At 40.8% G+C, this 24,561-nt stretch overlaps 1 protein-coding gene and 3 non-coding genes across 4 annotated transcripts; 3 read left to right on the forward strand and 1 right to left on the reverse strand.

Annotated features, from left to right (window-relative positions):
- Positions 1–3,753: 3,753 nt before the first annotated feature.
- LOC115057125 (NACHT, LRR and PYD domains-containing protein 1b allele 3-like) lies at positions 3,754–6,141 on the forward strand. Its single transcript, XM_029523993.1, has 6 exons — positions 3,754–3,814; positions 3,955–4,169; positions 4,692–4,963; positions 5,216–5,332; positions 5,532–5,679; positions 5,769–6,141. The coding sequence occupies exons 2-6, from the start codon at positions 3,977–3,979 to the stop codon at positions 6,083–6,085; spliced, it is 1,047 nt and encodes a 348-aa protein (XP_029379853.1). The 5' UTR covers positions 3,754–3,814; positions 3,955–3,976; the 3' UTR covers positions 6,086–6,141.
- A 2,312-nt stretch (positions 6,142–8,453) lies between these two features.
- On the forward strand, positions 8,454–8,525 carry trnap-ugg (transfer RNA proline (anticodon UGG)). Its single transcript has one exon. It is a non-coding gene; the product is annotated as a tRNA-Pro (tRNA).
- A 786-nt stretch (positions 8,526–9,311) lies between these two features.
- On the reverse strand, positions 9,312–9,393 carry trnal-aag (transfer RNA leucine (anticodon AAG)). Its single transcript has one exon. It is a non-coding gene; the product is annotated as a tRNA-Leu (tRNA).
- Positions 9,394–11,352: 1,959 nt separating this feature from the next.
- Positions 11,353–11,426, forward strand: trnan-guu (transfer RNA asparagine (anticodon GUU)). Its single transcript has one exon. It is a non-coding gene; the product is annotated as a tRNA-Asn (tRNA).
- The last annotated feature ends 13,135 nt before the right edge of the window (positions 11,427–24,561 follow it).

Below are 24,561 nucleotides of genomic sequence, written 5' to 3' on the forward strand. Positions count from 1 at the left end.
ACATGTAACATGGCTCTATTGGTTCAGTTTGGGATATTTCAGTCATAATGCCAATTTAGTTTGAATATCAAAGAGATTTTCAGAACTAATGCTTTCATTTTCCAAGGAACCTTCCCACCTGGTCCATTATTAGAATAATAATGTTTACATGAACCACTGACCCCAAAGCAGTTACATGAATGTACTTTTTCTTTAACATGACATGACCAACACACTGCAGCAGTGGAAATAAGGTGGCTCCAAAAATACCTAATGTAAACATCAACACCTCAGGAACACATTCATTTTGCTGTGATTGTCTCTCGGAAACGTGTTTGCTCTATCTGCCTTGCGGCTCTCCCAGCTATGTTAAATATCAATCTCAGGATTCTATGGAATAATATTAGTTTCAGAATCAGGAAAATCTTTTTTTTTTTTCACCCATTCCTATAATCCCTAAAAGATGGTATAGGTCAGAATAGATTCTGTATATTTAAGTAGTATTTCTACATCATTGTTCAACTGTTGTAAAGTTTGGCTGACTCTGCTGTTTGGTTATTTCTGATGTGTTAAAATCACAATGTTGACAGTTTGAGTCAGTTCAGGTTCTTTACAGTGTTGTTTCATTTTCTCATTAAATATTGTATTTGATTATTGTAAAGCTGCTTCCTGTTGGTTCAGCTGTCTGACTTTCATTTTCTAAACTTCTACTTTCTAAACCTTCACACTGAACAAATGATGAAACATTGAACGCTTTCAAGCAGGAACTTTGTCTCCTAAAGTCACATCTTTTATTCTTTACTCAGGTTGGAGAACTGCAGGTTGTTAAAGATCAGCTGTTCTTCTCTGGTCTCAGCTCTGAAGTCCAACCCCTCCCATCTCAGAGAACTGGACCTGAGTCTGAACAAGCTGAAGGATTCAGGACTGAAGGATCTGTGTGGTTTACTGAAGAGTCCTCACTGTAGACTGGAGACTCTGAGGTCAGACTCATGTTTTATTTCTGCTCTCAGATTAATATGATGTTACAGTTGTGGTGACTCTGACCTGCAGACATCAGGCTGATATTATACTGATCCTCACTGAGGATCTTCATGCTGACGTCAGTTTTCTTCTTCTCTGGTTTAGTCCAGTCAGTGTAGCAGAGAAATGTTAAACCACAGATTTGAAACTTGAAGAAAAATCCTTCAGTGTTTGAATATCAGGAAACATTTTTCCACACTGACATGAACAAATATATATTCAGTGTTTTCTTGTTCCAATATAACTATAAACTCATGTGACGAAAGCAGACTGACTGAGAGATTCAGACCAAAATCAGCATATTTGTTAAACTTGGTCACCGCTGAATGAAGTGAAAATGTTCTCGATGTTGTGAATCATGTGTTGACGTCTCTCCGGAGTTCAGTCTGACATGTTTCATGTTTTTGAAAACTTGAGGATGTTTCGTAGAATCTCTAATAAACATGACTTTTTACAGATGGAGCCACGGGTGGAGCTGGTAGAGTTTAAGAGGTGGAGTCACTACGTCTTTATGGGAGCAGCAGCATGTTGTCATTAATATTAATGAAAGGTGTTTGAGTGTTGTAAAGCTGCTTCCTGTTGGTTCAGCTGTCTGACTTTAATTTTCTAAACTTCTGCTTTCTAAACCTTCAGCTCTGAACAGATGATGAAACACGGAACGCTTTCAAGCAGGAACTTTGTCTCCTAAAGTCACATCTTTTATTCTTTACTCAGGTTGGAGAACTGCAGGTTGTCAGAGATCAGCTGTTCTTCTCTGGTCTCAGCTCTGAAGTCGAACCCCTCCCATCTCAGAGAACTGGACCTGAGTCTGAACAAGCTGAAGGATTCAGGACTGAAGGATGTGTCTCATCTTGTGAAGAGTCCAGACTTCAGACTGGAGACTCTGAGGTCAGTGCAATTGGACTCAGTTTATGCTTCTTTCAGTAATATTGTTCTAAATCCAGTAACAGTGGAAAGACTGTGTTGCCGGTGAACTTTCAAACTCCTCAGTGAAGCTGTGAGAGAGGAACAGAATCATATTTCAGAATCAGAGTCAGCCAATCAGATCAGTCAGAGGACTGATGTGATCATGTGACCATCAAATGAAGCAGATTCCAGCTGAAGAACATGAGGTAGCGATGATTCACCACCTGCAGGATGAGGACAGGGTGAGAGAGGAGAGACGGAGACTTTGGGAAAACGTGGTTAATGAAATAGTTACACATGCTGGGAACTGGGAGAAACAGGGATCTCAGAGAAACGTGGTTAGTCGTATGTTGGCACATGGGGGGGGGGGGAGAGAGGGGGAAGGAGGGAGGGAGAGAGAGAGGGAGAGGGAGAGGGAGGGCCTCATGTGGAAGCCAGGAGGTTAATAATATTTAGACTAATCAGATTAATTTATTTATTTATCTGATGAGACTGATGTGGGATCATCACCGTCTGTTTTTAATAAACTAACTCTGACAGAACCTCAGTATGTTCCACTCAATGTCTTGCTGTTGTGGTTGTTTTTGTCCACAGGCTCAGTGACAAAGTGATTCAAGCTTCTACAGAGAAAACCTGTGAGTACTGAACCTCTGAGTCCTGTTCACCAAACTGACTGTGCTCTCTTCATCAAGATCTTTATACATCACATTTTGGTTCACCCTGTTTCAACAACAGACTTTTGCGTGATCATTTTATACATTTAAGTTGTTTACATTGAAGGTTTCAGGCAAATTTCAGGTAAAAGTTACAGAACCATATTATTTCAGATTTATTGTAATGTGTGGAGGTTTTTAATTTCATGTAATATATAACAGATGAACATGGTTCCTTTCAGTAAACATTGTTATTATTGTATGTAGGATATTTCTGGATCATTTAGTTCATTTAGTAATCTGTTCATCCACACAGAGCCAATCCCAGATTGATTGTAATTTCACTTTCTGCAGCACAGCAGCTGTTTATCAGTCAGTCTAGAAATACAACATGTGGCTGCAGCTGGTAACTTTAACTGAATAATGACAGCTACAGACTGAGTCCAGTCAGCAGATTTTTGGACCCGCCCCTCAGATTGGTACACAGCCAACAGAAAACCAGGATCATCTGAGAGAAAAGGGATGACAGGAGGTTTTGAGCTGCTCCTGCGAGACAGTTTCCTCCATCATCAGAACTGAGTCAGAGGATGTGAGCAAACACTGATTTCTGCTATCTGCTGTGTCTTCTCCTCCCATCAGGTGACTCTGTTGTCAAACAGAGTCCGAACACAACAGAGACAACAATGGATGTGTCAGAGGACACAAAACTGGACAAGGTGAGAGGTCAAACATCCTTCCTGATGCTTCAGACTGATTTAGAGGTTCGGCACACAGCAGGAAATGGAGAACAAATGTTAAACCAATATCTCCTGCAACTGGCAATGATTTAATCTCTTTGGGCAGAGAAAGAAGTGGACAAAAACTGAAACTATTATTTAAATTTTTCATATTGAGTGATAGATGAGCTTTTGAGTTAGATCACAATATGACTGAAGACGGAGACATGTAAAGTTTCAGTCCAGTTTGTTCCCTTAATCTGTCATCTGGAGCTCTTTAAAATCTGGACAAACATCATTTTGAGGTCACGATGAATCAGCTGATTGATCAGCAGTCTGGCTTTCAGATGAACAGTTAGATTTCTGTCTGATCAGTTCTACCGTCTGATTTCCAACATGGCCGCTGCTTCTGTGCTTCAGTTCAGTTTGACCTGTGTGTTGCTTATTTCCAGTCAAACTGATGATGTTTCTTTCTGGACCACAGTCTCCACAGATCTTCACACCTGAACTGAAAACTGAATCTACCAAAGTGTCATACAGGTAATTCAGCTGATGCCATCTCTGCAGTGTTGGTGGTCTCATGGATGGTTCCTCCTCTTCCCCTTCATGCTCAGTGTGCTCCTCTTAGACAGTTATATGGTGTTTGTGTGTCGGCTCATTCTACCTTCTGTGTCCTGCAGGTTCAGGTGTCCTGGTCCAGGTATGTTCCAGTGTTCTTTAACTGGACTGGTGTTTGTTGTTGATCAGGAGGCGGAGCTCCTCTACAGCACTGTCCAGTGGGATGAAAGCCTCCTCCAATCAGCTGGCAAGACGGCTGCTGGGCCGCTATTCAATATCCACTGTCCTGAGGACGCTGTCTGTGAGCTCCACCTCCCACACTGTGAGACAGAAGATGGTGAGATAAAGATTAGTGCTTTTTAGAGCGATGATTAAAAGCCAACAGTCCTGTTATCTGTTCTAACAGCCCTGCTGTGATGACACAGTTCCCATTCAGACTTTGTTTTATTAGTTAGTTAGTTTTATTTCGGACTTTAATCTCAGCCTCACAATGTTACAGTCACAGTCCACTGACAGTAACAGACCTTATTAAGGCAATCAGAAGAATTTAATAAATAATAAAGCAATGAAAGTTTTTTTTTTTTTTTTTTTTTTTTTTTAAATAAGATGCTGGAAAATAAACAGTTTTCTAACATGTAGATCAAAGGAGGAGATATTTCTATAGCAAGCTGATGTTTTCCGATTTGTGATATCAATCAGATGGTTCATCAAGAAGACTAGTTTGGACGTTGGGTAACAAACAAAGTCTGAACATCACAGAGACAAACACTCACAGCTGACAGAATTTCCTGACATTCCTGTCCTGGATATAGAATAAGACCATCACTATCATTTTACAGACTGTGTCTCTGTTTCCCAGCTCTGCCCTCTGAAGGTCTGCTGTCTGTCGTCCACATCACTGATGATGGAATGAGCTTCCTCAAACCTCTGGAGATCACAGACACTCATGTGATTGTCAAAGTCTCTCATCTCTCTGCCTTTGGCCTCGTCTGGTTGGGAGAGATGCTACAGAGGTTATTGAACAACAAGAAACCTATCTGTGGCCAACTTCTGCTGTTCCTCCGACCTCCGGCCAGAGACATTCAAATACTGGATGTGTTTCTCATGCCAAGCAACCTCCCTTTGTCTGAGGTAAAGCTTTGTGTCATTCACTTTAATAATCAAACTTCAAACATTCTAATGCTCAACATCTGAACTGTGAACCTTTAAATGTCTTCTGTTAACTTCTGCCTGCTAGTTCTGCAGCTGTCGTAAACAGCAGCTTAATGAGTCAAATTTGATCAAACTGTACAGAATGTAGCTTTAGATCAGGATCTTTGTGTGTGTTTTTCAAAATGAACTTTAGTCTTTCGGCACTAACATTACAATGTCCTGTTGCTGAAGGTTGCTGCGCAACAAGATGATGCTGTTTACATCAAGATCTCTTCTGATTGTAAACTGATAGTTGACCAAAGGTACAGTGTCCTCTCTGATCTGGAGGACTTTAAAATACAGCCTGAGGTGAGTCAAACCTCCATACGCTTAATAATAAATAATAATTCATGTTTTGCTCTCATTTTTATTAACTGTGTTGTGTTGATGTAAGGATGCTAACTAGTTAGCTTCATCTAGTCACTTGCTGTGGAATCACTCCTGTAGAACAACTAGTGGATTTAGTAGATAAACATTTTGTTCCTCTGTTTTGTCTCCTCTTTCACAGTCTGCTGAGTTTTACTTAAATTATGGGCCAAATTTCTTTCCAACATTTGAGGTCTTCCTGACTCCAAACACAGAGACACTGACTTTGATGGTCAAACAGGAAGAAGGAACAGAAGTGTGGAAACGCAGCATTCCTCTGCCAAGTAAAGGTTTCATCTTCCTCTATATAAAATATATGAAGAAGTGACCCAAATATTGCTGTTGCTGTTAAACAGTCTTTCATCTGGTTACCTGTTAGGTCCAAAAAGGGAAACTGGTCAAAGCAGCCTCCCAGCTGACGACAACCTCCAAGCAGAAGAGAGGCTGTGTGCTGTTCGGGCAGAATTCATTCAGAGAGTGTCTGACACTGTTCTCAACCAGCTTCTGGATAAACTACTTCAGCGTGGTGTTATCAGTGATGAAGAAATGGAGTCAGCCAGGACAAAATCCAGAGCGGAAAAAGCCAAAGACGTGATCGACTCAGTGAGAAGAAAGGGAAGAGAAGCCAGCTCATTTCTGATTGCTGCCCTCTGTCAGCTGGATGAATGGCTTTCCAGAGAGCTCTCATTAAGATGAAGACCACAAAAATGCACCAATCTGTTCACTAAGACCTCAGAACTCTTTCAGATCCTTCTGAAATCAGGTGTGCTCCAGAGGCTCTTTGTCTGCAGTGACAGTTCCACACAGCTGCTGCTCATCAACCAATGAAACAGGCAGACAGTTTGTTCCTTTCTTTTGATTGGTGGGCTCAGACAGTTGGTTCCTTTCTTCTGATTGGTGGACTCAGACACTTGGTTCCTTTCTTCTGATTGGTGGTATTTTAACAGCTGAAGTAGCTCACTTACACTGAAGATCTAGAGGCCCCTAGTTCAGTCCTGGATTTTGGTAGCTGTGCAGGGTCTTTTTTTAATTATGGACATTTTCCGCTCAAGTTCACTGTTGTTATTGAGCAGAAGCAGGAGTCGTTTGTTTTGGAGTGGAGTAATAGTGGCTGATCAGCGAGGAAAACGATGGTATTCACCATCTGATCCTGAGGCTGCCAACAACCAGGACGCTGAAGAGACAGAGGCTAAGAACCAGGATGTGGATGAGAATGAGACGCAAGTGGAAGAAGTGAGGCCTGAAACAGCAGGTGGGCTCTGAGCTGCATCCAGCCATACAGACGAAGAAGAAGAATTCACAGTGGAGGAGGTTCATTGACTTTTTACATTCCACACCAAAAAAAGGAATATCTGGAGATTCATCAGCCAGCTGCAGGAAATGACCGAGCTAACACTACAATGTTTAATTTCACTGACTGTACACAGAAACCACAGAGCCAGTCACAGGCTCAGTATGTCGTTTCTAGGCTGCAGTCTTTCACAAGGCATGGGTAAGAATTATTGAAGAATTAAATGCATTCAACACAATCTCACAGTGACACTTTGAGGTTTGTGCTGTAGGAAGGCTGCTTCCTGTTTTAAATGGACTTCTGTTGTGGAGGTGTGGGCTCGACTACTAGTCTTGACAAGCTGCGACCTATTTTGGAATTGGCTGTGAACTGCAGCCATCACTGACTCTGGTGAACTCGTGTTTTCAATTTTCCATATGGATGAGGGGTAGAAGGCTCCAGACCCAAGGTTGACTCCTTCCTCTGGGGACTGCATCACTCCAAAAAGACAACTGCTTCCTAATCCTACTCCTGGAATTTAGGCCAGATATAAAATGTGGCATATTATACATCCAAGAAAATATCACAAGACTTGAGATTCCTTCATATCAGTCTGCAGTTGATAGATATCCTGGAACTTTGAGTTAGCAATTGTTTCATGTTGACAAAGGTGTACAAAGTGTAAAAGTTGCAGAAGACAGCATGACTGGACTGGGCCTAAATAAATCTATCTTACTGAATACGTTGGCAGGTATGCCTTTGTTTTGGTGAATGCTACAGGACTGGCTGATCATGTTTGACCATTGGCTAGTGAGGCACGCAATCAATCAAGACTGTGTGTCAGGATGACTGAGTGGTTTTGGCTCCAGACTCAAGGTTAAATCCATCTCACATAAAAAATTCCTCCTCTTTTGACAAGGTCTTGTATGAAATTTAGTTTCTCAGCGACACAGTCTTGCAACTTGCATTTGATAACTGAACTCTTCAGGGAAATAAACATAATAGTTTGTGACTTCTGGGCATTCCTGGTGTTTCTGTAAGTCCGTCCAGCTCAATCAATAGAGCACGAAGCTCTTAATCACAGGGTTGTGGGTTTGAGCCCCACGTTGGGCGATACATTTTTTTTTTTTTTTTTTTTTTTTTTTGACCCAAAGGTCTCCCAGCAGAACACTGCCTCTGCCCGCTGGCCTTCTTCCCACAATGGATCCTGGTGCCATGTGTTCCAGGTCATGGATATTGCTTCCATGACCTGGAAGTGGAACTAAAGGTGTGTCCCTATCACCGGCCTTGATAATGATAACTGAGCACCAGTGAGTGCTCTCCTCCTCTTAGAGTCCCAATGGATTTCTAGTCCATCGCCTTAACCACTCGGCCACAACGAAAAAAAGGGAAAAAAAAGCATTTCTCAATATTCGCTGCAGTTGCCGGGAATCAAAACCAGGTCAACAGCTTGGAAGGCAGCTATGCTGACTGTAATACCACCATTACATGAAGTTTTGTGTAATTGAGTTGTGTAATGAGTTTTGTGTAATTTTTAACCACCACATCCACCTTCTCTCAAAGTGGATGTGCTGGTTAAAAATTACTGAGAGACTTCCACCAGCAGTCTGTCTAATAACCACCAGGGGTGGCTTCACTGGTTGGAAAATGAAGTCTGTATTGAAGTCTATGGGGTTTCATACAGACAGAGAGGAAGAAATCAAGTTTTGAGAGGTTGCATGTGGCCAGTATGGGGCTTGAACCCACGAACTTGGCGTTAACTGAATATAACTGGCCAGTTACGTTAGACAGACAAGCTCGTTGGTCTAGGGGTATGATTCTCGCTTTGGGTGCGAGAGGTCCCGGGTTCAAATCCCGGACGAGCTCTTAGTGTTATGTTGCTAATGTCATTGCCTGACCATCATAACTCTTACCAAAGTTTGTCTTCTGTTAAAAAAGGGCAATCACCATCTGCTCAACACAGCAACCAACACTAGACTGCTGTTTCACTAGACTGCAAGCGAAAGCTGTAATACAGGAAGTGATGGCAGGACCATGATTGCCTTTGGAGCTTCATTAATAGTGTGCACTCTATGGTGGAGTTCATGGAAACAGATACACTGTTTGGTTCTGAGCTGATCATTAATAATCAACCAATGAATGATCAATAATCTTCTCAGCTGTTCTGAAGTGTGACAGACTTTGTGTTTACATCTGAATCACATGTGATTTTGGAAATTCTTCAAAGCAGCTTCAAAGGAAAGACTTTCATTCTGTGAGTACTGTGACATCATCAGGTGACATCATCAGGTGATGTATCAAAGGCAGCAGCTCTTCAGACTCACATCACAATAAGTTTTGTGTCTTATTTGGCTCCATTTGGTGGAAGCTGTGAATCGCAGGATTCAGGGGGAATACATCCATACATACATCTTCACTGAAATAATGACACCTGTGAGACTTGTTCTTATAATTAATGTTAAGACCCAGAAAGCAACATATTTGATTGGGTATGAGTCAGAACTCATCCACCTTCAGACTGGACATCTTCTGACTGTAGAACTGGAGCTTTTTATACATCTCACTGCAGCACAATAAAGTCCTCTGTGAGTATTGTGTGTCGATGAAAAATGCCCGAATTAGCTGATTAGTTTTTATTGACAATAAACAAACTGGCAGTGGTGGGATTCGAACCCACGCCTCCAAAGAGACTGGAGCCTTAATCCAGCACCTTGGACCGCTCGGCCACACTACCCTGTGAACAAAAGTTATAGAAGCCATTTTCCCTGACTGGAACTTTTCCTGTTGCAGCCTGCTATTCCTGCTAGAATTATCCTAAATATCTGCCTTTAAGGACATTGTGAATGAACGTGAACTCAGAGGTCGTTAAAGGGGCCTTTTCACAAACCTTAGCTTGCATGCCAGTACAGGGGAATCAGCCCAAATGGTAGAGTGCTCGCTTAGCATGTGAGAGACTTTACTTTGTTGGAGATACAGCAACAAGTGAACTGTGTTTTAGCTGTTGCAGGAGCTCAGAAGCTATCTGGTTAGCTAAAGCTGCTAAAGCTGCCACACCATGCAGGGAAAACTAACATTTTGTAGATCAGTATCATACCATGGTTGGCTGTGCAGCGTTTGGATGCTCCAATCAGTCCGAGTTACAGCATGTATGGATTCCCCAAGAACCATGAGGGCTGGAAAAGGTGGTGTATGTGTTTGTGTGCGTGTGTGTATACAAATAGAAATGCAAATAAAGATAAGTATATGCACCATAAAGGGCCTCTGATATAATACAGAGATTGACAATTAAAACAAAGTCGTGATTTAATCATTTTGCTCCTGGAGATACTTTCACAGCTGCCAAAGTCGTGTAAACAAACTAGCAGCTGCCAAGATAAAAATATATATAATCACACTGTGCAAGTGCACATAAAGATCAGTATATGCATTATAATCACGGCTGGGGAATAATTTGATTAAAATAACCTCTGTCATCTCCACAGTCTTCAGATTTAGCTCCAGGTGGTTCTGACCACACCAGACGACCAGTCTGTCCACCTGCTGCCTGTCGGCAGACTCATCACCGTGCTGGATGAGGCCGATGAAAAAGACTGATCTCCTTCGAGCCGGATTTGAACCAGCGACCGTCTGTCACTGTAAATTTGTTCACAGGGAGATGAAAAATGGCTGAATTAGCGGGTTGGCTTTCATCGACAAGAAACAAACTGGCAGATACAAAGGTATCTGGCAGGACCATGATTGTCTTTTGAGCTTCATTAACAGAGTGCACTCTACTGTGGAGGTCATGATAAAAAAGTGGGAGGAGTCACTTAACTGCACAGTCTTCTTGTCTCTCATTGGAACAGCCTGAAGTTTTGTGGAGGTGAAACCAAACCAGATACCATCCACAAGACATTTTCAGTGCCCAGTTTTATTTTCACTGCAGTTACTCATGTTAACCACTCTGAGACAGTTTTAACAGCTGAAGAGTTTAAAATAAAAACTTTAGTGTTCATTTAAGAGCAGTTAAAACAGACCAGGAACACTAAAGTAAGGGGCAACATCTGTGGCGCAGTCAGTGCAGTGAAAATTAGTTCCAGTTTTGTTGTTGCTTCTGTCTGCAGAACTCAAAGGTATCTGGCAGGACCAAATTTGTCTTTGGAGCTTCATTGACAGTGTGCACTCTGTGGTGGAGAGATCATTTTTTCTCATGGCCTCCACCACAGAGTGCACATTCACCTCACCTTGGTCTGTCCATGTTGCAGCCTGCTGTTCTTGGTAGAATTATCCTAAACGTCAGACTTTAGATCCATCTTGAACATTCTCGAAATATCCTTGAAACCTGTTTAAGGTTGATTCAAAGGTTATCTGGATGGACTGCATCCGCTTTCAAAGCTGTTGTCAGATCTTTCTGTTTTTTCTACACAACTCCAATACCAGTTAGTCAGCAAAATATTATGAGCCAATTCCACTGTGGCAAATAACAAAGGATTTTCTTTAGCATAAAATAAACTGTCACATTAATGTCCTGAATGTGCTGTGTGTAAATAAAGATTGAAACCCGTCATGTCAAGCCGTCTCTTATCACTAACATCATTGGCTGGAACTCATATCAATCAGAAAAACGGCTGACAGTTTGAGATTCAAACCAACGACCTTCTTATTGTGGGACCAGTTCCTGTTACAGCAGGCTGTAACAGGAACTGGTCGTCATGTCTCTGTGGCGCAATCGGTCAGCGCGTTCGGCTGTTAACTGAAAGGATGGTGGTTCGAGCCCACCCAGGGACGATCTTTGTTTAATTCACTGGTATTATAGTTCACACATGGAAGAACGGAAGGATTTTACGTTGATGCTCAGTTATCTCCATCTAGTGGACAGATGGTAGAAGTTGATTCCTGAAAAGAGGAAGTGACTTTTCCTCAGATCAAACTGTTGAAGGAGAACGAGCAGCTTCTTCCTCACTGACTCACTCAACCTCTGTCTCCTGGGTTTGGATTTAGGTCTGGGTCTGGGTCTGGGTCTAAGACCAGGTGGGCCTGCTCAGAGTCTCTGTGTTGGATGTGAGCTGCTGAAATCTCTGAACACCATGACACGGATAATATCAGTCTGATGTGTCATCTGTAATCCAGATGTTGTCAGCAACAAACAGATGTTCCTGACAGAAGCTGTGCTGATGATGATTCTGGATAGAAACTGGGAGGAAATAACTTTATTCTCTCTTTGTTTTTCCACGGAGGAAGTGAAGTTACACCACCTTTAATAGCTCAGTGACAGAAGTTAACTCTCTCTGGTCAGCGGCGTCCTGCAGACAGCAGTTTTATTTTGAAAACCAACCGGATTCTCTTTGCTTTAGAAAGTCCAACTTCCTGCCTGTCTCATGTAAAGACAGAACACCAGATCTGATTTAGTTAGAGCAACTCGGAAACTACGGTGGCTGGTAAGTGCAAAACAAAATTACAAAGTGCGAAAGACTTTTACAAAGCGTGAAACAAATTTACATGTTGGGAAACATTTTTACATTTTATTAAACAAAATTACATAATAAAAACACTGTTACCACAGACAAAATAAATTTATATTTTATAAAAAAACAAATTTACAAGTGGCAGAACACTTGTACAAATCCCGAAACAAATTTCCAAACGACAGAATCTTCCGGAAGGTGAATGTACCAAATGCCGGAAGTGATCCAGAAGAAGATTGACTGTGAGCTCAAAAAGTTTGTATCGGTTTGTGTGGCGGGAAAACTTTGCGGAGTGAAAGTTTATGGCATGTTTTGGCCGTTTTGTGGAAACAGCTTGAGCCAATTTACTCGATCTGTAGAATGTTTAACGTTGATGAACGGACCAGACGGAAGGAGCACGCGCTCAGGAGACATCTAATAAACAGCCGGAAAATGCTAAACAAGCTAAGTGTAGCATCGCGCTAACTAGCTGAAGCTGCTGTCAGACATGCAGTGAATTAAAGTGCACCGTTTCATGGAGGACAGAAAGTCAAAGTCAAAAGAACTGTGGGCCGAAAGGAAACAGGTCCAGGTACGTGTGTGGATATATCTGTAAAATATGGAAGTAAATATGTGTGTGTGTGAAATGAATGATATCTTTTTGTTATTTTAGCAGATAAACATGGATTGATGGCGCCACATGGAGCTGATTTAAAAGCTCAGAGAGGGAAAACACTCCCATTATATACAGATCCGGAGGTAGCAGCACCTGATCTACTGAAGCAAGCTGTCCAAGAAATGAGAACATTTAACAAGAAGATGGATGAAGGAGCAGACCTTCTTTTGTATCCAGACTGTTCAGAGGTCTTTTTTCATTTGCCTAGAAACACACTTTAGAGGAGGTTTGTGGATCTCTTCATTCAATATTTTTACATATTTATTCATTCTGATGCAGCATAATTAATAATGTGTTTTTACTACAGAGGTTGATACATCAGACTCTGATTCTGAAATTGTCATCACATCGAGGAGCACAGCTGAATTCAATGCAGCTGAAACTGTGGTACGTTCATTTATACAGTTTGTACTTTAATTCAGTTTTTATTTATTTATTGATAGGATATGCATTTGGTTTCAAGTGTTAAGTCGAAGAACCAAGTCTTGATTATTTGGCATTTACTATTCCAATCAGACACCCTGATAACCTTTCACCATTGATATATACTGTATGTGGTGAGGGAACAATAATGGAAGCTGCTTAAAGTTGCTGACAATTGTGTGCTTTTCTTCTCAGGTTTTTGAACCAAAAAAACACAGTTCTCCCACACAAACCTGAAGATAAAGGGTAGGTATTAGTTTTTACAAAAGAAGTAATTTGTCTTTAAGTTGTTGATGTGATTGTGATGAACATGTGGTAGAAATGATCATACGTGTGATATAATTTATCACAAAATAATCTCTTATTTTTAAATCTTATGGTTCATCTCTACCTCTAAATGTTACTCAAAGCTCTGTTATACTCTGTATCATAAAGTTCATCAGTTTATCAATTTTATCATGTTTCAGAGATTCATCCACAGCTCAGCCTGGACAGGTATTAAGGCAGATTATGGGAGCCTGATGTTCTTTGCTTTCAGTGTGTTGTTTCAGACATTTTCATTTGTTTTTCAGACAGTAATATCTGACACCGAGGATCTGGATCCACCTGAAACAAATCCAGTCAGGAGTACTTGCTACGGGTAAGTAAAAAAACAACTCAATTAATTTAAATTTTACTTTATTGATTACATGGGAAAGATATTTGCATTTGTAAGATGTTCATCATATTCTGAAACCTGTGACATGCTGGTAAAATTCACAGATGATGCTGCCGTTTTGGAAGAAGGAATTGACACAGTTGGGCCGAGATGAGTTTTTAACTCTACTGATGAAACATCTGAAAGACCGGCCCATTTCTGATGGACCAGAAGGACATCAGTTCTTGGTGTACAATGCAAATGGTATGAACAGGGTTCGATGTAAACAACACTAATGGTTAATGATCATTAACTTTATATATCACATGACATACGCTTTGTTGCTTGAACTATTTTTCAAAAACATGTTTCATCTCAATACATTATAGTATATAATACGTGATAAGTTTTAATTTGACAACATAAATCCATGAACAGCTGTCAGGGAGGATGAATACTACCTGGCAGGAAAGATGATTGTGGTGTCAGCGGTGCATGGAGGTCCGGGGCCGCATTTCCTGTCACAAGATTTTGTTCATTATCTTGTGGGCCAACAGTTGGCTCAATCACTAATGAAGAAATAGGGAAAGCTTTGAAAGAGGTGAGAGTCGGCTGTGGTGTGGTAGGACAGAGTATTATGTTGTTCCTGCAGTCTGTTTTATCACATACTGGCTTCATTTATTGTTTATGTCAGAATTAAATCTTGTATAAAAAGTAGGCAAGAAGATACAGAACACACTGTACATAGTTATTGATGAGTGTTTATGTCTTTCAGATTGACAATGTTTCTTCAGTGGATGCTCTGTGAGAATGCATCATGAGACGCAGCACAATGTTACAGACAGCAGGCTGTCTGAGACGTGTTGCTACTGTTGAAGAAAAGAAAGAAATCGTGTCAGACTCCCTCCGATGGTACATTATTGACCGCATCCCATCTGCAATTGACAGGTAAGATCATATTTGTAATGAAGATGTGATTTTTATTTTTTTGTATTTAAGATATTTTAGTTTGAAATGCCTCATCATCCCCCTCTGTGGTTTATTAAGAATGTATATTCTTTAGCTCTGAGTCAGTGTGTCAGAATGTGTGCCTTAGTTTAGTATAATTGCTGTGTGATGTCTGTCTCCCCTTCCTCTGTCTTATGCCAATCAAAAGGTGCTCATGTCATTCCAGTCTTGTGTTTGTGTGCGTAATTCTTGCAGTCTGTAGAGTAACATTTACCCTGCCAAGTGCAAAGCAAGACACAGAGTTCTTCTTTAAATCAGTAATGTTCAACACACAACCATTTTTACTCATTTCTATATGTTTGGGTGGATAGTCATTTTAGAAAACATTGAAGTTTCTTTAGGTCATTTAAATGTGAAACAATGTTTGTGGTGACTTTTTAGATTCAAAGATGGTCTTTCAGCTCTTCAGTTTCTGACTGCACTGCAGCAACAGCCTACTTTGCTGGCCCCTGTCCTGTGCCACTCTGAAAAGCCACTCACTGGTCTGGAACTTGAGACTCTTCAAACCTGACCTCAGTCCATCAGGAAGTAACAGGAGACTTAAAGAAAGTCAAACTTTAGGCGACTGGGCGGACTGTGTCTTTTATTGTGAAGGTTTGTAAATCACATTTTTATTTTTTATGATTTGTTGAGAAAATGCATTGCCAAGATGTTTGTTTGAAGGTTTTTCTTTGCAGAAGGTCAGGCTGCTGTGTCTCTGGAGGATGTTTTGATGTTTGCAGCTGGGCTGACTTCACCTCCCCCGTCCGGATTGGAACCATCGCCAAGAATAGAGTTCCTGGATGACTCTCCATTCCCAGTTCCCAATACATGTTCAAACACACTGAAATTAGCACTCCTAGATTCACACACTGTGTTTAAGTCACACATGGACTTGTAACTGTAACTTGTAATTGGTAAACTAGATCACCCCTCCAGACCAGACTCCGAAAACTTTTTTTTTTCTCTCTCTCCACACAGTTAAGATTTTCACTGTTAAGTTTTAGACAAAACAAATTTCAAGAGGTTTTGTATTCCATACTTACAAAAATATAGGACTCATTACTTTGCTATAATTTTTATCAATTGATTTCAAACTCAGAACAAATGAAGCTGTGACACTTGGTGTTCAGACAGACTGCAGTGTTCCACCACTCCAAATCAGATTTCATAGCTTGTCATTCACTTTTCTTTGTGATGTTTCCAAATGATTCTGGTACCTGTTCATCTGAAGAAATGAAACAATGGGAATGCAAATGTTATGTTGACAAACAATAAAAAAATTACAAATATTTCCTTCTGATTGCATCTGTGATAGATTGGTTATGAGTTTTTTCCAAACTATTTTAAAACAAAAAATTGCATGTTTTTCAGTTATGGCAATATTTGATTCAATTCTGTGTTACTTGTCTAATACCAAATCACAGCACAGTCATCTCATGGCTCTTGACATGTATATTAAAAAAATTAATTAATTTAAAAAATAAATAAATAAATAAATAGAAATAGGACAGAAACCCCAATGAGGAAACACTTGATAAAGCAGGAAGGGAAAATTCCCTTTGTCACTGACTCACAGCTGAGCAGTTTCTTTCAGCTTCATGTACAGTTCTGTTGCAGACTCCCAGTTCTCTGGCTTCTGTAGTTGTTTGTGCTCCATAACAAAGTCAAAGTCCTCCTGCATGTTTGAGTCCCCACATGGAGCTATTGACAGGCTCGCCTCTGGAACAGCATCCAAATCAGCTGGTTCAATCTCAAATCCAGTCTGTGGAGCCAAATCTGTGTTAGATACAATAAATAGCCTTTATTTACATTTTAGCAATAAAATAATAATAAAACAAACATGGAAATATCAATCATCACCAATATTACCTGTGTGGTCAGCAGTACAGTTCATTGGACATGACGCTGTTCTGGAAGTGTGAATCCTGTGACTGTTCCACAGTCTCACACACTCATCCAACATCACCATAGCAACATCTCAGAAGGCACTGATGCTCATGGCTCCCGTTGAAGTATCCAGCAAACAACTCCATCCAGAACTAAGACCTGTAGAAATGGATAGAATCGGAAGTAAATATATATTATTAGTAGGAGTGGGACTCCATTAAAATAAAAATCTAATTCATTAAAGGTTTTGTAATGAATGAATTTAAACAAACGCGTTAAAGTCACAGCCTCAATTATTATATATGTTTAGAGGAGTTCATCTGAGATAGAACATAAAGATAAAAATCAAATGAAAGGTCAGTCATAATAAAATGACTTCATGAAGGCCACTTACCTTCCCCTTCTAAATATGGCCCACCAGGATTCAACACGCTGCTTATTCGTGGATGAGCCATACATGTGGCTGGACGGCCCAGAGCAGCAGTCATCATGATGGAGGCGTAGGGGAGACTGAATGGCAGCCATAATGCCATTCTCCGTGCCACAATCAGTCCTCAGTCTCATGAGAGGAGATTCTCAGCAATCACTGTTGGCTTCTTGTTATTTGTCGGTCCACATTGGAGCCACAGCACTTTAGGTGAAAAAATCCATCCATGCGTCCTGAGAGAGCCAGTTTATCAGAACCATCTGCATGCCACATACAGTTCGCTCCCATTGAGGAGCAGCTTCTTCTTATAAACCTTCTGCGTGCTCTCTCATTCATCACATCATCTCTCTTCACTCGAAGATTGGACTTTTGTCTGAGTACCTGCCACATCGTCCGATAGCCAAACAGTTGTCCAGGTCCACGAAGTTCCAACCTGATGGCGTTTGGAGAGGAATCATCCTTTTAAGAGTCTGCAGGCTGATGTTTGCACCGTGTAAACTTCACATCATGCTTCAGTAGTTCAGGTGCTGCTACCTCCGGATCTGTATATAATGGGAGTGTTTTCCCTCTCTGAGCTTTTAAATCAGCTCCATGTGGCGCCATCAATCCATGTTTATCTGCTAAAATAACAAAAAGATATCATTCATTTCACACACACACATATTGACTTCCATATTTTACAGATATATCCACACACGTACCTGGACCTGTTTCCTTTCGGCCCACAGTTCTTTTGACTTTGACTTTCTGTCCTCCATGAATTGTTTATATGATGTTCATGGTTGTTCTGCTGGAATGAACGGAGTTCCGTATCAAAACAGAAAGTTAGCAGCAGCTAAAACAATCAACAACAATTGTGCATTTAGCATAACTGAAAGCCTAAGGTAAAAAAAAAACAAAAAAAAAAAAAAACTAGCACCGCATCCTAACTAAACGCGTTGCTATTCCGTGTAGACAACGATTGGCTGCAAAATGAAACGGTGCACTTTAATTCCCTGCATGTCTGACAGCGGCTTCAGCTAGTTAGCGCGATGCTACACTTAGCTTGTTTAGCATTTTCCGGCTGTTTATTAGATGTCTCCTGTGCGCGTGCTCCTTCCGTCTGGTCCGTTCATCAACGTTAAACATTCTACAGATCGTCCGCACGGAAAACACAACCGCGTAAATTGGCTCAAGTTGTTTCCACAAAACGGCCAAAACATCATTTACTCCATGCTGCCATAAACTTTCACTCCGCAAAGTTTTCCCGCCACACAAACCGATACAAACTTTTTGAGTTCACAGTCAATCTTCTTCTGGATCACTTCCGGCATTTGGTACATTCCCCTTCCGGAAGATTCTGTCGTTTGGAAATTTGTTTCGCAACTTGGAAAGTTGTTTTATAAAATGTAAGTTTGTTTTGTCCGGGGTAAAAGTGTTTTTCTTATGTAATTTTGTTGAATAAAATATTTCTCAACATGTAAATTAGTTTCACGCTTTGAAAAAAGTGTTTGGCACTTTGTAAATTAGTTTTGCACTTACCGGCCACCGTATCAAACAGAGCAGGAACACTAAAGTAAGGGGCGGGGGGTGAAAACGACAGGAGGGTTAAAGAGCAGATTCTCTCTGAGGGGACGGATGTTGCCACAATACACAGTGTGTGTGCCATCACATGTGGAAGATGTGTGCAGACTGAAGCCTTGGTCTGCCACCAGCTCAGAGGGGCTGCACTTCTACTGACCACCAGGGGGCTCCACTGGTTGTTTCACAAAGTCAGTGTGTTGGAGTCTATCAGGGTATTTTCCAAGCAGCACTGTGTTTCTAACATCTGGATGTTGGTAAAGAGTTACTCTGCATTGGCCGGGATACTTATTATGTTTACATGCAACAATGTACTCACAATGCACTGCTGGACACTTTCATATCAGTAAATCCACCGTGTTTTAAAGAAGTTCAGAGTGTTTCAGAATTTCTGACATGATACAGACAGACAGATCCAACAAAGCATTTAAATGAACTGAGAGCTCAGACCAGCAGAGAGAGCACACACACACACACACACACACACACAGTGGACGAGGTGCGCAGCTTCGCTCAGTCTGTGATTCCAAAATTGAGCGAAAGCAGGAAAAGACGCATTTTAATAAGTAGAAGGAGGAACAAACCAACAGATTTGGTTTTAGTTCAATTAAACGCCACTTATTTGTCTAATAACAGCTGATTTGTGTTTCACTTCATTCGTTCGCGAGACAATGTGAGCTTCTTCGTGCGCATGCGCCGTTCCGTCTGACTCTTTGACGCTTCCGTCTTTGATCTCCAGTGACGTCACACAGTCTCATAGAGGTGAGTAAACAGTTGTTGATGTTGTCAGCGAAACATTCATTCATCCTCAGAGTCATCTGCTTCTACCGATCTCCATTTTCATTTCCAACCACTCAGAGAGACAAGAACACACACAGACACACTCTGACTAACCAAACCATTCCAGGAACAATCAGGATGATTCTGGCTCAGGGTGTGACAGGTCCGGGGTTCAAATCCCAGATGAGCCCTTTGTCAGCTGTTGTAAGAAGTGAAAAAGCCTCCTAAATGTGGAGGGAGGCCGACTCTGTCAGAGAGCAGTGTGCATTCTAGCTTCCTTTAGCTGTCAGCCTCTGATCATCAACTCTTCAGCTTCTATGACTTCAACAATTCCTTCTGAATGCAGTCTGAGGCAGTGATTGTGAAACTTTCATTCAGACAGAGATCCCACATTCAGAAGAAAACAGCCACACACAAACAAAGTCATCATGAACAGCCTACATGGAGCCTAAATGAAAAGAAGCAGGAACTAAAGTGTGAAAATAATGATGAACAAAGTGTCACACAGAGAGGCTGCAGCCTGGTGTGGACTATAACGTCAGAAAATGGATCAGTCTGTGACACGGAGCACTAAAGTTGGAAGGCAACAGTCAGAAGTGTCTGAGTTCAGTTGAGCTGAGAGTCTCCTGCACGACTGCCAGAAAAATCATTGGACTGTATTAAATCAATCATTTCACCTTTATTTATACAGCACTTTTCAAACTAATAACAATGTTGCACAAAGTGCCTCATGCATAAAAATATAAAAATAAACAAGACAAATCCCCAACCTGGGGCACATCATCTACTCAGACAGAGACACTCAGATTAAACAAGACATTATGTTGGTCTTACAAAGGTCATTTAGTACACAAAATAAAAATTGTCCTTTCAGAAGGTAAACTGCTGCAGTGTCCTCTGAGTTCTGCTCTTTTAGCATTTTAGCACTGACAGTAACATGTTTCACAAGAAAATGTTTTATACCAACAAAGAAAATGCTTCTGGAAACGTTCCCAAAGCAGCCCAAAGGGTCCAGAAGAAGCTGAACCTAAACCCCAGGTGGAGTTTGGAGGAGCTGGCTGAGAGGAGAGGAGGACTTGAGGAGTCTCTGGGATCATGGTGGACTGGACTCTGTTCTCAGACCAGTTCTGATTCCTCTGTCAGTCTCTGCTGGATGAAGCTCTCCTCTCCACCTCCCAGGAACATGGTCCAGAGTCTGGACAAGCTGCTGCTGCAACATCTGGATCATCAGGAAGCAGCTGATCCTCCATCAGCACACACCTTCCTCTTCACCACCACCTGTGGAGAGAAGAAGAGAGCAGATCCATCAGTGTTTCCTGACTCTGTCCATCAGCTGTCAGTCAGTGATGCAGATCCAGCATAAAGACCTGCAGGGACTTCAGTCCTGTTCAGTCCAGATGTGCAGCAGCTGCTTCCTCTCAGCTCATGTTAACGTGTTGGAGTGAACACACTGAGCTGGAAACTCACAGACCTCAAGTCTGCTGACTTTTCTCTGAGTCCACAGTGGAGATAAAGAGCTGAGTCACTTTACTGATGATTTACTGAAGGTCCATTTAAACTGAGAGACTCTGACCCTTCAGCTGGAATCTGCTTCATTTGATGGTCACATGATCACAACAGTCCTCTGACTGATCTGATTGGCTGACTGTTTTCTCTCTGTCTTTCTGATTTTTATTTAATAAAAATTTTTATTTAATTTAATTTAATTTAATTTAATTTAATTTTTTTTAATTTAAATTTAATTTTTATTTAATAAAATCTGTTTTTCAAAGTTAAAACTGCAAACTGCAGTTCATCAACCTGAGTAAAGAATAAAAGTTGTGACTTTAGGAGACAAAATTCCTGCTTGAAAGCGTTCAATGTTTCATCAAGTCAACACATGGTTCACAACATCTGGAACATTTTCACTTAATTCAGCAGTGACCACGTTTAACATGCTGAGTTTGGTCTGAATCTTTCAGTCTGCTTGAGTCACATGACTTTATAGTCGTGTTGGAACAGAAAACACAGAATATTAGTGCTTTACTCAAAGAAAAAAAACAAAAAACGATTGATATAAGAATCACAATTCTCATTTACTTTGATTCAGAATCAATTAAAAATGTCCCAAAATCGATTTAAAAAATAAAACAATGCTGACAAAGACGCTGTCTGACGTCACCATGGAGCTGACACAAATTATTTTATATCTTGCTGCTCAGAGTAGCAGTTGTGGTCCACACACATTTGAAAAGGCACTTTCCTTAAAATTTAAAAGGCAGCATGTTTAACTGCTCTTTTTTTTTAAAGAGAGACTTTTATTTTTGCTATTCAAGCAATATGTGATATTGTATTAAACAACAGTTGCAACAATTCCATCTGAGCATGGATAAATGTTTAAAACTTAATAAATGTGAAAAAGACACTTTAATGTCTCTATTCGTCATTTTGTCTTGCAAAGCAGACTGGAGTAGATCATAAGGATCCTTTGCACATCTATAGATTGAAGCAGAAATGACTATGAATCGAATTGTTTTGAATCAAAAATCATTTTGAATAAAGAATCAATTTTGAAGCGAATCATCGCCACAAAAATCCAAGTTGAATCGAATTGTTCGAGAGTGAATGATTCCGACCCCACTGAATATATATTTGTCCATGTTGGTGAGGAAAAATATTTCCTGTAACTGAAACTATGAAGGAATTTTATTATTTTTTTTTAGTTAGTTTAGTTTTAAATCTGTAGTTCAACATTTCTCTGCCACACTGACTGGACTAAACCAGAGAAGAAGAAAACAGACGTCAGCATGAAGATCCTCAGTGTGGATCAGTATAATATCAGCCTGATGTCTGCAGGTCAGAGTCACCACAACTGTAACATCATATTAATCTGAGAGCAGAAATAAAACATGAGTCTGACCTCAGAGTCTCCAGTCTACAGTGAGGACTCTCCAGAAAACCACACAGATCCTTCAGTCCTGAATCCTTCAGGTCGTTCTCACTCAGGTCCAGTTCTCTGAGATGGGAGGGGTTGGACTTCAGAGCTGAGACCAGAGAAGAACAGCTGATCTCTGACAAACTGCAGTTCTCCAACCTGAGTAAAAAATAAAAGATGTGACTTTAGGAGACAAAGTTCCTACTTGAAAGTGTTCAATGTTTCATCATTTGTTCAGAGCTGAAGGTTTAGAAAGCAGAAGTTTAGAAAATGAAAGTCAAACAGCTGAACCAACAGGAAGCAGCTTCACAACAGTCAAATACAAACAGTGACAAGATTTAATGAGAAAATGAAACAACACTGTAAAGAACCTGAACTGACTCAAACTGTCATCATTGTGAATATGAACTGTGTGAAATTCAAAATGTCATGTTCAAATGAGTGAAATTCCGTTTTCAAAAGTTATTTTCAACCATTTAACAGTTTAAATGTTAAAACCTGAAGAGGATTTTCCCTCATAAATATAAACCTGTCTGCAGGTCAGAGTCACCACAACTGTAACATCATATTAATCTGAGAGCAGAAATAAAACATGAGTCTGACCTCAGAGTCTCCAGTCTACAGTGAGGACTCTTCAGAAAACCACACAGATCCTTGAGTCCTGAATCCTGCAGGTCATTCCAACTCAGGTCCAGTTCTCTGAGATGGGAGGGGTTGGACTTCAGAGCTGAGACCAGAGAAGAACAGCTGATCTCTGACAAACTGCAGCCCTTCAACCTGAGTAAAGAATAAAAGATGTGACTTTAGGAGACAAAGTTCCTGCTTGAAAGTGTTCAATGTTTCATCATCTGTTCAGAGCTGAAGGTTTAGAAAGCAGAAGTTTAGAAAATGAAAGTCAAACAGCTGAACCAACAGGAAGCAGCTTCACAACAGTCAAATACAAACAGTGACAAGATTTAATGAGAAAATGAAACAACACCTGAAAGAACCTGAACTGACTGACGGAGCAAACATGTTTCCTGCAGCAGAGAGAGGAGGGCAACGGGGCAACTGCTCCCCCAGCAGACCAGCCCTTAGAGCCAATCCTTATCTTAGTGTGGAACCAAACCACTGCAGCTGATTGGACTAAAGCTTTGCTACACAATCACAGCAAAATGGATGTTGTCCTGATGTGTTGATGTTTACATTAGGAATGTATCTGTGAAGCTGCCTGATGACAGAATTACTAAAAAGATATTTCATTCTGACACTTTTCATCACCATCCCTGGGCCAGTGAGCTGAAATTAATATTCTATATGAGTGATTTATCTGATATTTTCATTCATAAATGATGTTGTGATATTACAGATATTATAAACAAACTGTTCCTAAAGCAGAGAGATAAACGGTCTCTGGATGTTTGGAGGAAGCCAAAATGAAGAACCTACTGTCTTAATAAGAACACTTACAGTGTGGAACCTTACATTAAGAATAAATGAACTAAAAGACAAAGATCATTATGGACAGTTGTGTTCAGGAACACTTCCATTAGTCCCAGAAACAGGGAGCTTTAATGCCACACCTGAGGAAGACCGGATTTGTTCACTATGCAAACTGGATGAAGTAGAAAGTCAGATCCATGTTTTGTTTTTGTCATAGTCCACTCCTGGTTCTCCCCTCCACCACCCACTCTACCTGCCTGCTTACCTCTCTTAATCAGGATAAACAGACTCATCTGTTCCTCCCAGACTCCCCTTAACCAGCTCCTCCACTCTGCCTCTCTGCCAGATTGTCTTTGCATTACGCTCAGCTTTCCCGACGGACCTCCTGGGGCCTAACCTGCCTTCGGCCCCAGACCACTACTCCTCATCTCTGCCCCGGTAACCTGACCTGCTGCCTGTCTCTAGACTCTGCCTCTGCCTGCCGTCTGTTTGGGCTATTGCACGTAGTCAATAAAGTTCTCAGCTGTTCCAGTCTAGACTTGTGCCATTCTTGGGTGAGAGATTGAACCCATTACAGTTTTGTTGTTCTGTGTATGAGAACCTCAGAGGTGTTTTTGTTGGCAAAAGGGTTTATATTTGTGTTGATTTCTTTGATTTTGGATGATTCTAAGAAACATTGAAATAAGATTTTAATATTTCAAATTCATATACGATGTCCCCTTTTCAAAAACATTCGATTAATGTTTTCCATTCCGATGTCATT

The sequence above is a fragment of the Echeneis naucrates genome, chromosome 2, assembly GCF_900963305.1.
Source record: "Echeneis naucrates chromosome 2, fEcheNa1.1, whole genome shotgun sequence".
NCBI lineage: Eukaryota > Metazoa > Chordata > Actinopteri > Carangiformes > Echeneidae > Echeneis > Echeneis naucrates.

Excerpts from the sequence above, each read along its gene's own strand:
- LOC115057125 (XM_029523993.1), top strand. The coding sequence starts at position 3,977 with ATGTTCCAGTGTTCTTTAACTGGACTGGTGTTTGTTGTTGATCAGGAG. Across the intron at positions 5,333-5,531 it reads ACTTTAAAATACAGCCTGAG|TCTGCTGAGTTTTACTTAAA; the intron begins GTGAGTCAAACC and ends CCTCTTTCACAG. Across the intron at positions 5,680-5,768 it reads CATTCCTCTGCCAAGTAAAG|GTCCAAAAAGGGAAACTGGT; the intron begins GTTTCATCTTCC and ends GTTACCTGTTAG.